Source organism: Necator americanus, chromosome III (genome assembly GCF_031761385.1).
Source record: "Necator americanus strain Aroian chromosome III, whole genome shotgun sequence".
Lineage (NCBI taxonomy): Eukaryota > Metazoa > Nematoda > Chromadorea > Rhabditida > Ancylostomatidae > Necator > Necator americanus.
The window spans coordinates 16,320,688-16,340,731 of record NC_087373.1 but is presented as its reverse complement, the minus strand read 5'-3'; the positions used below and the strand labels follow the sequence as shown (position 1 = coordinate 16,340,731).

Below are 20,044 nucleotides of genomic sequence, written 5' to 3'. Positions count from 1 at the left end.
ATTTTTTCTTTTTGATGATTCATGAGGGCATTCAGAAACTATCTGAATTCAGGGAGATATATAGGACTATCTTTATTGATTATATGTTCTCCACAACAAGAAGACTGGAAAAGTACTATATTTAACATGTAGATTCATAACATAATTTGCAGCATATATTTCAGCAGCGCTATCGAATAATAACATGGTACATTCGGACGTATGTGCAAAACATATTTTGGAACATTGAGGAGATCGTTAAATACACAGTTTAGAGAGACCAGTGACGAGGTAGGAAAAACCAGCCTCAAGACGGTTCACCTAATATTCACAGGTTTATGTCAGATTTAATTACGCCTCTGAGGGTGTGGGTGTGAGTCTTCCTCTTCCACGACCACGTCCTCTACCCCTCAGTGTGTAGGCAGTCGAGAAACTGCGAACAGAAGACACGTCATCAGGGTGCTTCTCCTGTAATATGATACTCCGGAATCGCTTATGCTCTCCTACGCTTTGCTGTTGCAACATTAATCCTGAAGGAAATAAAAAAAAACTAACGGCTAGTGAATTTCTATAGAGCAGATAAGGCTCCCATGTTGAGTCTTTCGAAGATGGTAACGACGGAGGGCCATGTCGCTCCAGATAACGCATGCTGAAAAGAAAAATTTTGGTTACCGCAAATGCTAATAGAGGAAGAAGAATAGCGTGAGAACTCTAGTGCGTACACGGCAGATTTGTCCTGTCGGATAAGCTTCGCGCTAAATTCGATTATCACCTCTAAGAAGGTGATATTGATTGGCTTATTTGTACCTCCTTTACGATTCGGGTCGTAACCTGTGAGAGCAAACTGAATGCCGTCCCTGAAATCCTCAAATACAAAAAATATCTTCCTCAAAAAAATATGAAACATGATATTGAAACCAGATGATTTAAGAATATTCAGGGTGAAGGGGAACTACATGAGCTGCAGACGCAGTGTGAACATTAAGGCTGCCCGCAGAGTTCAGAGCTGCACGGGCGCCCGGTTTGGCGGCTCTGCGTTTTTAGTGGTTATTGAGCACACTGTTGCGAATAGTCAAGCCGCCAAATAGCGGCCGCGCGGCTCTGAACTCTGCAGGCAGCCTAATGTTTCGAGTGAGAAAGCAATTCGGGTAAGAGACTAGGTAAAAGAAAAGAAAAGTCGAGTCTGCTGATGAGTAAAATATTATTCAGATTTGAAAAAAAGCACATTAAAGACAGATATAACCAGAAATGGTAGTTATACATCGAATGCTCACGATTTACCGTGACGAGCCAATGACATTTCATGTAATCTTTTGCAAAGAGCATGAAAATGTTACTCACAATGGGAGTTACGTAGTTCACAGATAAACTCATGAACACTCGAAAGATGTCCTAATAGGAAAATTACTAGCACGCAAAAAAGTACCTAGACTAACTGAAATTGGTTATACCTGTGCACCACAGCTACAGCTTCACGATTTTTCAGGTGATCGTTGCCAAAAGCCACAGCAAATCTTTTCGCTAGATCTCGTAGTTGATGAAAAGCGTCCGAGAGCGGGTCAACAAATTCGAGGCCAGTATTCATCTAGATAGAGAAATACTAATATTCATTGAACTGTAACAAAAGTACTAGAATGACGCAACAAAGAAGAATGTACTCTGATGCTTTCGTAGACATCTGTAAGAGCTCTCGTAACAGCTTTGGCGCACGCAACAAAATTGAGGTCACGACATTTGTATAGCAACTGTTTCAGAATATCACCAAAATCGGAGTAAAACTGAAAATTGACAATTAAACAAGATGTTAAGCTAACCAGAAACACAAAAATAGCTGACCTCGCAATAGTAACGCAAAACGAACGCTGCGTCTTTTATAGGGAAAACACCATGAAGCACCATTTTACAGTATTGGGCGAGTAGACTTCGCTTCTGAGAAATATTAGACTGTACGTGAGAAAGGATTAGGGGATTGGCGATTATCGAAATACCATATGCATCAGTTCGACTTGCTGCTGTTGATCGAGCTGTGTGTCCTCCGAAGGGGGGATGAACACGTTGTCATTAACGAAAGACTGCATTTTCAGAATGAAATCCTGAAATAGATGAGGTGAGGCATCCTACTGTAGTGTCACTGAGTAACTCACATTGTCCAAGCGAACAATAAGAGGCTCAAGATGTGCACCATGCGATTTTAGTTCTTCGTTGAAGAGAATAAGAGAGTCATTAAGACATTGGAATGCCTGTAACAGGAATAATAATACAACTAATTTATCAGGAAGAAAAAAGAACCCACCAGCTCCACTCCTGATGCACCTTCGCTGAGAATGATATTCACGTCGTGAAGAAACTGATCACGACGCTTTTTAAGCTTTTTCACAGCTTCCTATAAGAAACATGCTGAACTGCCTCTATATCAGAGAACTTCTCCAAATCGCACCGTTTTGTTTGGTTCTTGGTCCCTAACAAGGCGGATCAAGTCCCAGTTTAGCTGAATGAACAGGAACCAAATAGACTTATCGATGACGTCACGTGGTGCCTTGTCATCGTGATTGTTGAGCACGTGTAGAACAACATCCCAAAGATCCCATTTCTTCAGATCAATATGGCTAGAAAAGAATATGTCTAGAACTCATACGCTATGGCTTACTCTTACCACTGTACATACGTGCGAATGCACACTTCTTTTCGAAGACAAAAGTTATGTGGACGAAGTTCACCTGGCAAAAGCTGTAACTTTTCGGAACGCAGCCAGCATCGCGGCTTCATCCTCTTCATCCCATTGCTCCTCATTCATGCACCTTTGCACGGTATGTCGTAACTGTAGCGCCAATCCATCGATGAGCTAAATTCATAGCGGTTGTTAGGAAATCAGCAGTCGTGCCAGAAACAAGAGGGATCCGCTGTATGACGCCTTAATACAAGGAAAAAGGAAGTCACCTTCAACCTATAGGTTTCAGTATGCTGAGCAACCGCGGTATTTGTTGAGAAATATGTGATCATCTCTGCTACAGTGTTCATCATTTCTTCATCGGCATGTTTTTCCACGATCATATCAATCACTCTCATCAATTCCGTAAGATGCTTAGAAAATTGGGAAAATAGGAAACATAAAATGATCTTAACATTTAACTGATACTCGGAAAACTCACGTTTTCCAGTCTACCTGCCATGTACATGTCTAGTTGAAAGTTAAGAGGAAGAGTGATTAAATTAGCGACTTTGTCTCGGTCAGCTATAAACTGAAATGACTCATTAAAACACAAGCAGATTCCTGAAATATAATAAAAAAAGGAAATGGATTGGCGATGGATTGATCAGCTAACAGGAAAAATTCAGAACAAGTAGCAGAATAAAAATCTTCATACCTTCTGTAACAATTTTGGAAGTGCTGGAATAAGAACTTCCGAAAGTCTTGTTCGATCCTCCAGTAAAGTCCTACTTTCTTTAGTGGATGGAGCTCCTCGTTTCACCACAGATCTGCCAACTGGTGGTTCCCCGGTAGCAGCTTGACGAACAGAACATACCAGAACTTCTATCAGTTGTGATTCACTCGACTCAACTAGAACCGAAAAACACTCAAGCAAAGAAATACCGGAAGGTTTTCTTAGTCAAGGGCCAACCTTCATCACTCAGCAATAGATCTACCATCGTTTGCCAGTCCTTAATCATTGGATTTGTGTCGATTAAAGCGTCAACCAGATAAGTGGCGTGATCGTGACACTGTAAGCAAATCGAAATTTAGTGGAGATGAAAATCTTGAAAAATGATACTGTAAAATAATGTTGCACCTCTCCTTCAATGTAAAATTGGATTAAATCTTGAATAAGCTTTGCGTTATCACCCATTCCACTTCGTCCTCCTGAACTCGCAACACTAGATGCGCGCCCGCGATGGGAATGTTGAAAAACCTGAATTTTTACTTGAAGGAGGAAAGCAGGAATTTACCACAAATTGGGAACATTTTACCTTTGTGTTGAGGAATTCGCCTGCAGCTACCGCTAGTCCGCGATGATTTGAATACACGAGTTCGTATATAGGAACACAATCTTTCAATTGTAGTAGTGTTGGGAAAACACTGAAATTTTACGAATTCGTAACGACTTTTAACAATGTTTTGTAGACGTGAATCTATATGCGAGGTTTCATAAGGAGAAAAAAAAAACAAATCGAAACAATACCGATAAATGCTGGTCATCAATTGGCATGTTTTCATCCCTACTTCGTTGTCCTTGTCGAGCACCATTGACACTAGTCTGTCTTTAAACTTGTTAGTGAACAGTTCAAGTTTTACGAGGACATCTGGCTTGTCATAAAGAGGAAGCAAAGCAGAAATGCATTTGAGTCGCACATCAGGAACCTGGATACCATGTTTTGAAAGACAGAATTTTGCGATCTTGGTAGACAGAAATATTAGGCGCTTGTATAGTTAAAATGCTTACTTTGTCAAATAAACTCCAACCGATATATTTCAGGTAAGAATCTTCTAAAAAGTGGTCCGGGTAGACTAACATCCAATTTCCAAGTTCAGTAATGCATATCGAGCGTGTGTCGGGAAGCACGTCTCTTAAAAAGGCACAGATTAAAAATACACTATATATTGGAGAATTAAAAATACCTATAACGGTGCACGAATACACTTTTAAAAATGAACTGCAACATCTGGCGAACATCATCGGTGCGCTCCTCAATCTAGAAAAAGAGACACTGACTGAAGTCAACGAGAAAAGAGACATTTTAAAGTCGACGTAGGACAGAAACCACTTAGAACCTAATCTGTGTGTACCTCGTTTTTCTTTTGAATTAGTACATCAAGCTTTTCATTTGTTCCAGAACTCTGCTTCAGGCGGGCCTTCTCTGCCTCCAATTGTTTCGCATTACGATCTTTTACTGATACCAATTCCAATGTAACATCCACTAATGCCGAAGAAATTTTCATGGCTAGAAAAGACAGCAATCGAAACCAGGATATTCCTAATAGTTCGAATAACAGAAGATATTTTACCTGCGAACGTTGCAGTATGCCTGAACGCACGAACTTGACTATCTGCAAGTCCAGTAAGTAGCTGAATAACGCTGTCCATCATACGCTGATCGAAAATAAGTGAAGATTTGCATTTGTCAATCCATACCTATGTCACACAATTACAAGAGATTTGCTGAGTATCACAATGACAAGATAAAATAAAGAAAAATAGTGGAGAAATTCTTACATATAGCATTGAATGTAAATTATTACGGAACTTCTTCCACTGTGTACCAGTTAGAATGAGAGGATAGTCTCCCGAATCCTCATCGAAATCCTCAGTCATTCGCCGGATTATATCACTTCAATCACGGTGCAATTATATAACCACAACACGCAGATCTGCGAAGAGTAGAAAGAGGAGTACCTGTACTCCATTGTGCTTAACATGTGGGCATTGATCACCCCTTTACAACCACAGCATGATATGAAAAATTGCTGAAGTTTCACGAGAGCTGCATCAGGATTTCTTTCATACTCCTCAATCCATTCATCAATAGTTTGCTTAAAAGTAATTTATTATAGCAGAAAGAATTTTCGTAAAAATTAGAAAGAATATAAATCATAAAAACTACTCAAATAATGAAGAAAAAACATGCTTTGACGATTCGAGATAAAAAAGATAATAAGCCAGATTAGCAGCATGCGAAGAACACGCTTCATGCAAATCAAATAACAATAAAAGTCAAATGCACAGGAAACCTCATGACTGTCTTCTTGAGATGTCAGAATTAACAATAAACCATCATATGAAGTTATGCCGACCACAGAAAAAGCTGACATAACACTAATATTTAAACTGATATGATCAATACTGACCTCAAGATTCCGCCCAGTTTTAACGGCACCAAATAGTCCTGTCTCCTCAATCTCTGCAGCCGCACTTCCCACCTGATCACCCAAGATAGCTCTTCTAACTCCTCCGCCGCGAGCACCACGGGTTACACCAGCACCTCGCGGTCGGCCACGTTTGGGCTAAACAGAACTCAGACAGCTTCAGACATAAAAACACTGTACCAAAGATAGCAACAAGAAGGCAAATGAGAACACCCACGTACCACACTCCAAGAAGACATGGATGTTGCATCCTCATGAGTTGTTCTTCTTTTTCTCCCGCGAGTACTCGCAGTGGGAGAACGGAAAACGCTGTCGCTTGTATTGGTTTCCACTGTGTCGCTGAATTATTCCTTTCTAATCACAGAAAACTGCTAGTTCCAAGTTTTCTAATGTTTCGGGTCACTAGAAAACAAACACAGCACAAATTTTGTCATATCAGTGTAAGTGTATCATTACTGTTTAATGTTTTCTAAACAAAGGAGAACCTAAAAAAGTTTCTACGGATTTCACAATTTGCATATGATATAAAGTCACATGCTATAGTAATAATGTTGGCTGAGTACTCACTAGTACTAATTAGTACTATTTAGTTTAGATGCGGAACTAAAGCTGGTAAAAGATAAAGTCACACATTCAACTATCATTAGAGAGCTGACTGAAAAAAACATGAGAGACATACTTGTACTGATTTGTCGAACCAAATCCTATACTACTGGAACTGTTCAATTCCGCATAATTGATCCGCTGACCTCTTGTTGTCATACGTGTAGGTGAATCAGAAACGTCAATCATCTGAACGTCTTCCATGGTTCTCTAAATATGGAGCGGATATGATGGAAACATAAAGCCATGCATTTAAGATGTTAACAGAGGTATGAAGTGACTGATGCTGTATTCCACCAACAAAAGTGTACAATAAGTCAAGAAATTGTAATAAGGAAAATATGACATTTTCTGAAACACAACATCTGAGCCGCCAATTCAAAAGAACTAGCAAAAATCCACTTTGCAGAGGGAGAAAGTAAGAAGTTTTTAGCGTGCAAAAACGTAGACACTTGCAAGTTTTGAAGGTATGAAAGGAGAAGAAAGTGAAGATGAATGTAAAGAAAACTAAACAACCAGAGGCACAAAAACATACAGTACTTGAAAGGCAGAAGGCTTTTAGCAAAGGATAGTACGTGAAGCACAAATCTTCTGGAAACCATCACAAACGTACACACCTGGTCAACTAGTAAAATTGTTAGCTTTGATTTTCCAGTAAGTTGAAATGCAAACCTCTAATAAAGAAAAACAATGCGAAACACTAAGATTCTCAAAGAACCAAATCCAAGTACAAAACAAAGGAAGTAGAACAACTACATTGGAAATTGTTGACTACTTTTCGCAGTTTTGTATTGACGCCGCATTACCCCCTGTGAGTTCCGCAATATTGCACACTTTACAAATGATCAAATGAAAATTCTTCTTGGGCTTGAGCTGGCGATGATTTGGTGAAGAAATGGGGGTTTAATTTCATAGAGAAATCGAATAGGTAGAGGAGAACAAGATCAGAACAACCATTATTTTCGACAATCTGACGATAATGGTATTGAGGTTGAAACGTCTTTGAGAACAACATTCGTACCCATTTTTCTTCATCTTTTCGAAAATTTGCGCCGGTTGTGTAAAACTCGGAAATCATGGTGTCCATCTTTCGAGGAGTTAGAAGAAACCAAGTAAAGGAAATGTTGTCTATTTAAAGGCAGCGTATCATGGTGTGATCAGGCGTTAGAATCCCGACGTGGTGCGGAAACATCAGCTATAGTCTAGAGTTTGGGTTGTAGAATGCGGAAACCAGCGCCTTTATTTCTCGAAGTAAATAATTAAATTAATTGGGTCCTAAGACTTAAACATTAGTTTTAAAGGATCTATGACATGTAAGCTAAAGTTACTGAGAGAAAATGTAAGTTAGACCGTCGATAAATAAGAGCACCAGTGAGTGACCCCAACCACATTGCCCCGTGGTTCCCCTCGTCTTTCCCTAATCGTCGTAAAAACGGCGTAGAAGACGCGGTTCCTCCCAACGTTTTCGGTCGCAACGCGGCACGCGCCGGATCCAAGTGCAAGCGAACGTAGATCAGTGATTTCTTCTTACCAGCCCGTTCAAGTAAAACCAGTGAACGGCCGCTGAAGGGACCGGAGCGTGTACAAGGGTATGAGTTCTAACTTCGCACTTCATAGGAACAAGCGTTGTTCTCACGCCATTTTTCAAAAGGACTAGGAGAAGATGAGGGGAACCACCCCGGTTTTCGCACCTGCGCCACGTCTGTAATCGTGATAGGCTGCCTTCAAGAATAAAATTTTATCATCTCCCTGGAGACTTCTATATTCTCATATAGTAGGGTCAATACGACTTGAAGCACGGTGAAGTTACGTAGCGGTTGGAGCGACGCGGTGGAGCGAGCGGTTGAAATCGAGGTGGAACCATCACTAACTGCAGCGAAGAATAGTGCGAGCGAGGGACCTCCCTCGCTCTTAACCGCTACGCTCCACCGCACTGCTCTGAGCGTAGCTGTTCACGCAACTGCACCGTGCTTCATGTCGCTTTGACCGACTATATGTGCAGCCTGTTGCGGGTAATATTTCTCACGACGATGTAATTATCATCCCAACTTCTAGTTCCAATGTACCAATCACAGACGTTTCCATGGGACTGGTTGGCCTAAAAGGGCTTCAGCCATCGATCGCATAGTTACAGCGAAACTTACCGCTGCGCTACACGGCCAAAAATCGAAATATGTGGATTATAAGAATGGTTCATAGTTCACTACAAGAAATTCAAGACGCCTGCGACGATTACCGCCAACAAGATAGGTTTATATGTTAGTAGAATGAATGGACTTAATTGAGAGGTCAGCTGGATACAGCTCAACGTCGCCACTGTCACTGAGGAGGCGTGCAAACTTCTTTGATAACGAATAAGTGCCCAAGTAATCGAGTGTTTCTAGAATCTGTTCATTGCGTTCTCATTAATGTTAACACCTTTGAGCACTGAGAACAACAAATTCAGAGATTAACAAGTTTACTCGCATCGATATAGGGGCGGCGTATACAAGTCTGATTGTTACCTGCTTTTACTAAACGCAATCAGACATCTGAGCATACACCTTGGTAGTGTAAGAGCTATATGACGTGCACTGTCATATGACGCAAGTTTCCCAAACCGAGCAGAAATCATAGGTCACATGCCTAGAGAGAACATGTAATCTTTGGCTTCTAACATCTATTTCGTAACCCTGAACTCCCAATCGCTGTCGGGTGAACTTCAACAAGCCGCTCTGTCCAGAATACTGCGATATCTGCATGCACGCTTTGCTGCATCGTAAGAAACGCATATCAGAGGACGTCCTATCATTAGCAATAGAAAACTACACCATATACTGCGGCGATGTTGGTGAAAAGAAAATAAGAGGCTGTGCAGTAGCTCTCAGGAACGACTACAATAATCTGGTGGAGGGCTCAACGTCGTCAAGAAACGCCTTTGCTGCGAGATCGCATGGGACACAAACTCTGGATCGCTCACGAACCTAGAAAAACACTTGAGCAATGTCTCGTTGATGTTTCTTGCACCATTTTGACGTCTACCTTGAGTGCGATATGGCAATATTCGCTTCAAGCAATACGATGTTGCAACACGTCGTCGACATTGTATCGATCATAGCTGCAGGATACGGTTTACGACTCCCCCGATAAATGTAAGCAGATGTGGGCCTCCGCGAGATCCTCAGTAGGAATCTGGTGATTGGGCAACCAGTTGATGTTGTTGAAGAGTTCCGTTATTCGGGGTGCATGCTGAAATAGGACGACAGCTAAGACAGAGATATTCAGCTAAGATGCCTAAGGCCTGCCTAAGTTCTGCGTTCAACTGTTTAACGAAGTGTCTCTGGTCGACCTTCATTGCCAACGAAGTCAAGCTGCGAGTTTGCCTTTCAGCAATTCACAGTACCATGATGTACCATGGAGAAGATTACTTTGAAATTGTGGAGAAGATTCACTTACTTCGTACCGTAGCATAGAAAGGATGTTTGACTACTTTTGGCCGATGGTGTATCATAACGAAGAACATTACTCAGAAGTAGATATCATATACTGGAGGATGCCGCGAGAAAAACATCAACACCTTGCGTAGCCCTCTAGAGTAGTCACAGAAAACGTCTTCGCTTTCTTGGTCACGTTATAAGGAGACCATCAGATCGCCTTGTCTAAGTTTCCTTGAAGATGGTCCCAGACCTGAGCTGGAGAAGGCCACCTTGACGTAAAAGAAAGTTCTAGACGGAAGTGTTCTAGACGGAAGATTATGGAACAGCGACAGATGAATAGATTCTGTGCCAGCTCTAACGGAAGACGAAGCAGAATGGGCTCAACTATGTTCAAGGACGACTCTTGCCGATAAACCGCGTTAGGCCATAGCAATCGCCCGTCGTTTAAATCATCACCCCACGAATTTTGGGTGGTACGGGTTTCAGGCGGGTAATGCCTATACGGGATCGTAGATTATGGAGACCGGGGTGGTTCCGCTCATCTCTCCCTGAATCACTGCAAGCAGCCGGCCCCCGAATGTTGTTTTGTACGATGCCTTTGATTGCAGCGCGCCACCTTTGCACGCAGGACGGAGACGGCGCAAGGGGTGGAGCGTTGATGGCGCCGTACAAAACAGCATTCTAGAGGCGGTTGTTTGCAGGAGGGAGAGATGAGCCGAAGTACTCCCGTCTCCATAATCTACGACATCGTATACGGATACTCCACCTGAAATCCACACCACCTCCGATTCATGGTATGCTGCCCTTAAGTCTCAGAGGAAACGTCAGGCTAATGGTAGGTTACCCGCCTAACAACCTTTAAGACAAGGGCTACAAAGGAAATCATCACATGCCTAACGATGACAGTCAGGCCAAAACCTCGTGTTGGGTCCCATTGCCCAACTTACGCATCTACAGCAAATTTTTGCGAGTTCTAACCTTCATCTGCCTCACTGCGATGATACACTCACAGTCACTTGCAAGCGGCCGAAAATCTGCATTACTACTTGAGCCATACTGCCATTGGATCAGATTGTTTCGATCGCAATACCTATTCGACTATAGTAGGGTTAAAACGACATGAAGCACGGTGCAGTTGCGTAAGCGGCTGCGCTCGAAGCGGCGCGGTGGAGCTAGCGGTCGGAAGGTTCGGGGTGGGACCATCGCGAACTGTAGCGATGAGTGGCGCCGTTAAAGTCTCCGCTCGATCCTAACCGTTATTCTCCACCGCAGCCGCTTCGAGCACATCCTCTTACGCTACGCTACGCTTACGCTTGCACTGACTTCACTTAGTTCTGATCCGGCTATATCAGTGCATTAAAGAATAGGATCATAAACAGACCTTGAGTTAGAGTTACTACTTTTACTGTTGCCACCACTTTCGTTGTCCGAGTTCTGACCAGAGCGACGTTCCGCGCAAGGCACTCCAGAATTTCTGCCCTCAACGTTTGATTATTGATAACTTCGCCCTGTAGGCCTCCTGGAAGTAATATGGTAAAGAAAGGATAGCAGCTAAAGATTTTAAACTACAGTAGGGTCAAAACGACATGAAGCATGGTGCAATTGCGTACGCAGCTTCTCTCGAGGAGGTGCGGTGGAGCGAAGCGGTTGGGAGTGTACTGGAATCGTTGCTGGCACCACCCATCGCTCATCGCTGCAGTTTGCGAGGGTGCCACCCCGGTTCCATGTGCTGCCTCCACCGCGCCGTTTCGAGCGTGTACGCAAATGCTAATGGTCCTGAAAAACTGTTTGGGAACCGCCTTAGTTGTTCTACGAGGTACGTTAGAATGCGCCTTCCTTGTAAATGTTCCGGTCCCACGAGCGAGCAGTCGAGGATTCGTGAGGTCTCCTCGGAAGCCGATCCATTGCTTTTACTTGAATGCGCTACCGAAGAGACTTCAATGCTTCCCTACACCTCGCTGGTGGGGCGCGGCAAAGGTGGCCCATTTTCACGCACCTCACAGGAGCAAACACCGTTTCCCACGCTGTTTTTCAACACCGTTGGGAGGAAGTGAGCGGGTCGACGGTCATATCGTAATCTACATCCCAATTTCTATGTTTGCCCACGGAGACCTAACATCGTCAGTTTCGTGTCTTTAAATTGACACGGACTTGACTTGCTTATAGCTCTGATACGAATTCTTCTGCCTGCATTATGTAAGTGATCTACGCTGAGCGCAAGGCAGTGAGTGGAAACCTAACAGAATTACACACTCTTATTGAAGAATTTCTAAGGGAGTACAGTTAGAATACAGTACGCAAAAACTCTACAAATGAGTGAGTGCAACAGGTGCTTCTTATTTTTTTCCGTTCCTGTGATTATGCAAAAATGAGATACGAAAAGAATTTCCATGTGAATCAAAGCTGCATAGTTTCCAGCTTTGCGGATTTGTCCTTTTTATTTATGACTGTTGTTTTTTCCAGTCTTTCTCACTCTCTACCTCTCATACACGGCTAGCTTTCCGATACGTTATAATTTCTCCGGGAATAGTCGATTGTCGACAACTGCTCCATGATCATTTAGCTGTAAGAACAATGTTGTTTGTTTGTTGATTGCCACCGCACGAAAAGTAGCAACGCGGTGATCCTGATGCTAATCTATACAACTAAACTATACGTCGGTTCGTCAGACCTCTTTCTGTGTTCACTAACGCCTAATGATGTCGTGTCGGTCCTTCCGTTTGCAGTGCTGTTTGGGTATGCACGTTCCTATTTTGTGTTATTGACGATAAGTCACGCGCCGACATTTTTATTAATTGACAACTCAACTAATCGCTCTTCTTCACTTTCCAGCGTGAGAGCGTTGCACTTGGACCGCACTTTCTCAATAGCGCAAAAGTAAATACAAGCAGAACGAAAAAAATGGCAGAGTGAATTATCGCGAAATCACGTTGTGCAAGGATAAGCTAATCGTAATCCGCAATGTTTTGCGATAGGAAGATTGCGATTCTTGTTGCAACATTATTCTCGACGCAATCAAAAGAACTAATCTCCGAAAAATGACCTTTGAGAAGTTAGACGTATTGCTTTTCTGCTCTATTCATTTGCCCCTGCATCAACAATTCAGTCCCGCACACATCCCGAGATTTGTGTTTGATCACAAAAATCACATCAACAAATGACGGCGAGCAGAAGAAACACACTATATGACCATTTTCCATATTTCTCCCTCCTTTTATTCTATGTTTGGTAGCTTCTTCACGCCTCAGGTCACTGGTGTACAAAATTGATGGTAACGGCATGGAACAACCAAGATATCGGTCACGATGCACCCTTTACTCAAGTTTGTGTCCAGGCGTAAAAGGTTATGGATATTACCCCAACTCTGCATGGAAACCTTTCCCGACTTTCGTTTAATGCTACGTGAAGAAAGTAGGAATTCCACAATTTTTCTCTCTCCATTTCCCCAGCGGGATTCCTTCCTATTGCAACCGTTTATAATGCTTAGCCTCCAGGCTCACTATACGACTGAAACAACTGTTGCCAAAAATCACGTCACCCGCAAAGAACAAATTTAGGACTTACGGCATCGTTGGGGTTTTAGTGCAGTTCCGCTTAGCTCCTGTTTTTCGGTTGGATAATCTCGTGTGCGGATATTTTCAGTCTTTCATTTACTTTTTGTATATTTTTATTATTATTCATTTATTTTATTCCTTTTTACATTTTTTAATATTCAATATGCCAGGAATCAAGGACAATCGAACATGGGCACTTCATTTATCATTTCCGATGTTAATTCGAACCTTACATCGTTTGGTGTCCTGATTCTAGTGAGCAGAGAAGATCCTAAGTGGTTTCGATTTTTGACCTCTCGTTTAATTGCGGCGTCAACAACAAACACTACCGAGTAACAGTGAGTAACAGGCATCGCATGGCAGTCAAAACAAGGTGAAGATCAGGAAAATCACCACAAGTCCCGCCTAAAGCTGATCATTTTCTGTTGGGTTACTTCCTGAAGCTTTTCATATATCCTTGTATCAAACAAAAATCGCAAACACTGAGGAAAGAAGTCTTGACATTTTCTGCCTCTCTTCCTCATTCACATCAGTTCCCTTGTTGACTAGTTTTTGAAATGGTGATGACTCCCTCGATTTGTTTAAGATTTATGTGTAGGCCAGTCGAAAATTTCAGATATGTACAGTGCAATAGCGCAGTCATAAATGTGCACAATCGGGCTATTAGATCATGTTGTTTATATTATAATACCTTGAAATCGTTGAAAAAAGACTGTATTTCGAGACCACTCAGTCAGGCTCCCTCCGCTTGACATCAAATTTCTTTTGACTTGACTATAGCAACTTATTTGCTATTTGTTTATTTTCCTAATATTTAGTTGTATTTTTTAATCCGTGTTTTGTGTCTGCATATATTTTGTACTTTTATTAGTTATCGTTTTATTCTCCTCATGATTTCTATTGGGACACATTTAATTTAATCCACAGCTCTGTGCACTCAACGAATAAGATACATTGCTCAAGTTGTAACGCTAACCCATTTGTGATTGTAGACGAAGTCGACAAAAATGAAATTGCGTGCAGTTTTTTGTTCAAGTTGCTGTGAGACTTTGCAGCTACTCGTCCAGGAATGATAAAATGTCTTCGTAGCGATATCAAGAACCTCCTCTGAGTGCATTTGTTGCCTGTTTCATGAACTCTCACAATCACGAACCTCCCATGCCGATGGATTCCGCTAAAAGCATGAAAGCCCGTGCAGTGGCCACTAAGGAAGTGCTCAAGAGCAGATATTTTATTCGGTCCCAGATCCCATTAACATTCAAAACATCTGAAAATGTATAATTTTGTTTCCCTTCAAACTAGAAAGCACCTCTGTGGTCTCTTTTGAATTATTTCCCTTCTAGAACTCTATTCTGCTTGACGACCATCACTTGACTATAGAAGAAAAACAGTCCTGTTTGTAGTACACACGAACAGAATGAACAAATATGAGGAGCAAAACATTAGTATACGCATTTGACGAGAAAAAATGCATACGTGCATCACAAAAACAACCTACGATTCATTTTTAAAAACACCTTGAACTTGTTTTGTTGCAGCGATGCGCATGATTATCGTGAAACCTCTGCCCTGTGAGTTAAATTTGTCATCACCTTGTTCGGAATCTTAGTCTTTAGCCATTAATAATATCGATTTTTGGGCAACCCATCAACAGGGAACTGGCACTGGAGATGATATCAGTTACAGTTAACTCCAAGATTATTTGCCTGCATGACTGCGACGCATCTGCTGCAACGCACGCGCTTCCTCTTCTCTTCCCCTCTCTCTCCCTTTTCGCAATCGCTCTGATCCGGCTGAAGCTGCAGCGTGAATGACTAGAGAAGGAGATTTTGTCGTAGGGCCTGAATGTTGAGCTTCGGTTCTCAGAACCTCATCTTTCTTCTAAAATTTTCTCTTTCATTTCCGATTGTATTTTCCGGCATTATTGGAATACGTCTGAGATGAACACAAATGGAAACCCGAAAAGAGCTTTAAATATGTGTATCATCTCGGCTGAGGAATCTCACCAATGTAAAGTATTAGTGCTTTGAATCATGTCTCATCGTCTCTTCCACAACGCTTTTTTCTTATTATCCTCAGAAGCAAAGCATTACTTGTCTTCCATTGCAAAAACCTTTCGTGGGACATCATTGATCGATTTCACTCAGCTCACCAAAAAAAGAGATAGAAAAGAGAACGAAAGAGAGAGAGAGGGGGGAAGAACGAAGGAAAGGAAAGAAGAAGAGTCAATAATCATTTGAGTTGGAGTGTTTGGCTCAATTTTGTTCTTGCACAACTCGGCTAGTGTTCATTTCAGAACTGAGGTCCAATTAAATCTGTTACATCTGGACCGCTTTTCTACTGTCGCGAAGATTGCAAAGTTTTGTAATATTTTTTCCATGGGTTCATGAAGAATTATGCTCTGATCCGCAGAATGGAACATCTGTTGCGTAGAATCTCTGCAGTGACAGATCTGAAAAACGCCCGATACCTTCTGCAACGTTGAGGAAAGGAGATGGCGGGGAAAAAAAGAGCCAGCAGAACGAGGGACAGAGCACCTAGAAGGTGTTCAATTAACATTGTTACGTTATCATCGTTAATTGAACAAAGAAATTATCTAGACCTGATTTTCTTTTCTTTTTTTTTTCGTATTTCAGTTGCAAGCAATATATTTTTTTCACTGAGAGTAATAATCATCTCTTTTAAATTTTCTGAGAGAGAGAAAGGTCGACATTCTTTTCAAAACAGATTGTGTGGAGGCAACACATGACTCATTTAAAACAAAAAAAAAGAACAAAACAAAGAGTACTTATTTGCCTGCTATTAGTTGAGAAATATCGTAAACCTCCTTCAAATGAGTCATCATCTAGATTTTCAGAAAACATCACTCCTGTTTGCCTCTTTTTCGCTCCACAACTTTCCAACGTTCTAGGAAGATACGTTACTACTCAAATATGTACTCTATCCTTGATTTTTTATTCCCCGTGAACTTGCGGTAAACAATTAAATAGGATCTAGTCAAATGACAACAACTGGGAGACCTTGGAAGCAGTGCAATTTCAAGCGTGATATGAGTGCCTCTCTAAGCGCCACGTGCATAGTTGGTACCAGTTTATTGCACCGTGTGGGCGGCGCGACACGTCTGTCGCACGCACTGTCATCTTCTTCTTGGCGCCCGCCCCTGTCCCTTATATCTTGATCCATCGATGTTACGTCACGATCATCATGAAAATTTTCGGTGGCGATAATACGATTATCCCTACTATCCTTAACCCTTAATCGTTATTGATTTCCCCATTTGGTTGCATTCGAACACTGTAACCGTATGCTACCATTTCTCTTATGTTCAAGTTTATATTTCCTCTGAAAAATCAGTCGTAAAAGCTAGATTCGATTTCCCAATTTCTTGCATTTACTCATTACAGAGTAAGATTCAGGAAAATGACGGTTTATCTTTGTTACCTTCTATTTTATTTCTTGAGCTGGTCTCCAGCATCTTCTGCACTTTTGGCAACAGTTTGTAATCCTTCACAGCTCAGTATCAGTACATGTCTGAAAAAGAAGAAAAGAAATGTCTGATAACAAATGGAAAGACTGATGAAAACGTTGACCAGACGATGCCTAACATCCACGTGCTATGGAGATGCTGCTTTAACAAAAATCTCCGGGGATTTTCGACCTCTGATGGGGAGATCTCAACAGGCCTTTGGGGAAAAGAATCATTGATCACTGATCCGAACACTTGCTTTCCAAACTCCAGTCAATTTCTTTTCTGTTTGTGTGATCACTGCTTCCAGAAAGAAACCTTTAAAATCTGGGCAAATATTACGTTATCGGCTTCAACTTCTTCATTCTCACCAAATATTAAGTAATATTTTACATTCCACAAAGTATTAAATCTTGTTCCTGCACGTGCGATTACGGTAAACCACATGCACGCATCGCTGTTAAATTCACCTCCAAGTTAGTTGAACCTCAAGACGTGGCAAGATAGAAAAATATCTTGTTCGAAAAAACATATTTAGTTTATTTGAAAGTATTTTCCTCTGCTCTTTGAGCACTCAGCATCTCACAGGAGCATGTTTATCTTCAGCGGTATCCACTTGGAAGAATGCAAGTGTTCTTATGCATTTTGTGATCGCCAAAGAATGTTCTGAACAAATTAAGTCTGAAGAGATTTTACAAAGAAGTGCGGTTTGACACTTAAAATTTCAAGATCACTCCCACTTTCTCATTGATTATTTATGTGATCATGATCAGAGATTGATCATTGGCTTCAAACACAAAACCATCTACATTTGATTTTTAATCTCTGAGTCCACTGCCCGTTGAACAACCATCCGATATCGGTGAGTTATTGAGGCCCGTCTCTCGAAACACATCCTTCACTTCGTTTATGAGAAGGTCTGAAAAAGTTTTGATGTTCCCGATATTTCTGCCTTGTTCTCTTACAGCTGCATTCTGCTCGGGAATTAGAAATAAGTGAAGCGTCTAGCTGCTCCTTCTCTTCCTTTTCACTCTCATTGACTTTTTATGTTTACTCAACAAACGCAGTTCTGCTTGCTTTTAATGTGGCATTATTTGTTCAAAAGAAACTCTCTGTAGAAGAAAACTGAGAGATCTTACGAGAAGACGCAACGTCTACAAAAAATGAAACTTCTGACGTCTGTTCTCAACGACGGCATCGGTCGGACTCAGACAAGAGGGAGCTCGGGTGCCAATCCAGGACTTTGTGAACGCTCCTCTGATCGGGCTAACTTCATTCCCTCTCCTGCTTAAACCTAGACATTGTTCGTGTCATGTTAACATTATTTCAGACTACAAGGAACAAACCTATCCCCACCAATGTGCTACCATTACCGAAACGACCTGTGAGACAAAATGTTTGTAACATTGTACTGCTCTGATTCTTGTGATCATCGGTGATCATCAGTGAAGTTCCATGGCGTTATCCGAACGCTTGTTTGCGCCTTCAGTGAGGCCCAATGAACAGGCGACGTGACGCCACAGCTACATTTCTCACAACAATAACTCATCAACAACGACGATTACTGACCGGAGTTATTATTCAGGTGAAAGCATCGCTACAACGTCAGACACTCCGCCACAGCTGCTCGACGGGAGTTCCTCAGCAGTTCCTTCTTCTTTCGCTTGCCCCGAGTGTGATGATCTGTCATGTGATGACCTTAACTTGTGGCATGTGTTGGATTCCATGGAATTCCGTCAGGAGTTATCTCTCGAGTGTCGAGAAGTCGTCTGTTGACTTTCAGATACAATTAGATCTAAATCACCCTGTTTTTCTTCTAAACTTGTGCAGAGTCACACATTTAACAGCGTTTGAGCACTGTTTTCACGTGAATGAGGGAGACGACTATCCTCCAAGGAAGATCCAGCAGATCAGCGCTGGCCAGTGTGATAATAATAATAATAATAATAATAATAATAATAATAATAATAATAATAATAATAATAATAATAATAATAATAATAATAATAATAATAATAATAATAATAATAATAATAATAATAATAATAATAATAATAATAATAATAATAATAATAATAGTGTATGACCGATTTTTGAGTAGTTTCTACCCAGTTTTTGTACAAATTCCCCGTTTATAACAGGATAAAGCGATTTCTCTTGAAATAATTTTCGCTCTCGTGAGCCTTTCGATGACATCTTCTTGGCATCTACATTGAGAACTAAAAAAGTCCGAATTTGCTTGCAACATTAGAACTTTCTGATGCTTTCTTCGCGTGAAATTGTCATGTGTATGTAGGACATTAAAGTACGTTTCAATAGGAATTCCAAAAGTTGTTTTTGTTCGAACTTTTTCGTTTTTCTTGTAGGTAACTTCTTGGAAGTAAAAATTCATTTTTCAGATTGATGTTTGGTTTAAATGAAGATATTTGGTTAATAAGTTGAATTTCGACTCAGTTAAATATTAGGAGCGTTGGTTCCTCACAGAATAAAGACATTGTTGTGATAATTAGCGTTGACGACTTTCGTAATAAAATTTGGAGTGGAAAATGAGATTTAAACAAAAGATCTAAAATCAGGAAAACCTGCAGGGAAGCCTGAGTAGAATTCCAGTTGTTTAAAGGCATCACCCCACGAATCTGAGGTGGTGCAGATTTCAGGTGGAGTATTCGTATACAGGATGGGAGACTATACGGCTTCATCCGTTTTGGCGCACCATTTTGTACAAGAGGTTCGATTGGAGCGCGCCAGTCTTGTGCGGCGCCGCATCTTTCGGGCCGTTTTTTACGGCAATTAGTAAGAAATGGACGGAATCGCCTCCCTCTCCGTAGTCTCCCATCTCGTAAACGAATACTCCACCTGAAATCTGCACCACCTCAGATTCGTGGGGTGATGCCTTTAAGCTTAGTCGTGCAACCTTCTGTTGTTTTACGCAAAAAGAACACAATTAGTTTCAAAGAAGGGAATAACAAATTTGATCCCAAGCGAAATCCTTAGGATCATAGAGCGGTCCTTTTTTAGCAGTTATTCCACCAAATAAAGCCTTTCACTGAACGTTGCGAAGTTTTGCGATCAGGGGAGTTCCCGATCATGTTGTGTTTCTACACTTCTCTTCTGTCATCTTCTTCTCCTCTTTCAGTGCTTTTGACCTTTTCACTTCCGGTCCTTC

At 41.4% G+C, this 20,044-nt stretch overlaps 2 protein-coding genes across 3 annotated transcripts; both read right to left on the bottom strand.

The window, feature by feature from the left end:
- Positions 1–330: 330 nt before the first annotated feature.
- RB195_009776 (uncharacterized protein) lies at positions 331–18,321 on the bottom strand (the record flags this gene model as incomplete). 2 transcript variants are annotated; one of them, XM_064190481.1, is made up of 30 exons in its annotated part: positions 331–447; positions 535–628; positions 702–836; positions 1,431–1,564; positions 1,638–1,757; positions 1,816–1,908; positions 1,968–2,072; positions 2,124–2,219; positions 2,273–2,362; positions 2,417–2,585; positions 2,697–2,821; positions 2,917–3,060; positions 3,129–3,218; positions 3,345–3,538; positions 3,600–3,699; positions 3,768–3,887; positions 3,946–4,054; positions 4,158–4,336; positions 4,419–4,542; positions 4,595–4,668; positions 4,763–4,917; positions 4,982–5,108; positions 5,190–5,304; positions 5,370–5,506; positions 5,822–5,977; positions 6,061–6,178; positions 6,519–6,652; positions 17,465–17,544; positions 18,056–18,172; positions 18,225–18,321. In XM_064190481.1, 30 exons carry the CDS (start codon positions 18,319–18,321, stop codon positions 331–333), a joined length of 3,648 nt encoding a protein of 1,215 aa, XP_064048064.1. The 2 variants fall into 2 exon arrangements, with proteins under 2 accessions (XP_064048064.1, XP_064048065.1); XM_064190482.1 differs by lacking the exons at positions 17,465–17,544; positions 18,056–18,172; positions 18,225–18,321 and having other exon boundaries at positions 6,519–6,631.
- Positions 18,322–18,762: 441 nt separating this feature from the next.
- On the bottom strand, positions 18,763–19,074 carry RB195_009775 (uncharacterized protein; the record flags this gene model as incomplete). Its single annotated transcript, XM_064190480.1, has 1 exon — positions 18,763–19,074. One exon carries the CDS (start codon positions 19,072–19,074, stop codon positions 18,763–18,765), a length of 312 nt encoding a protein of 103 aa, XP_064048063.1.
- Positions 19,075–20,044: the final 970 nt, after the last annotated feature.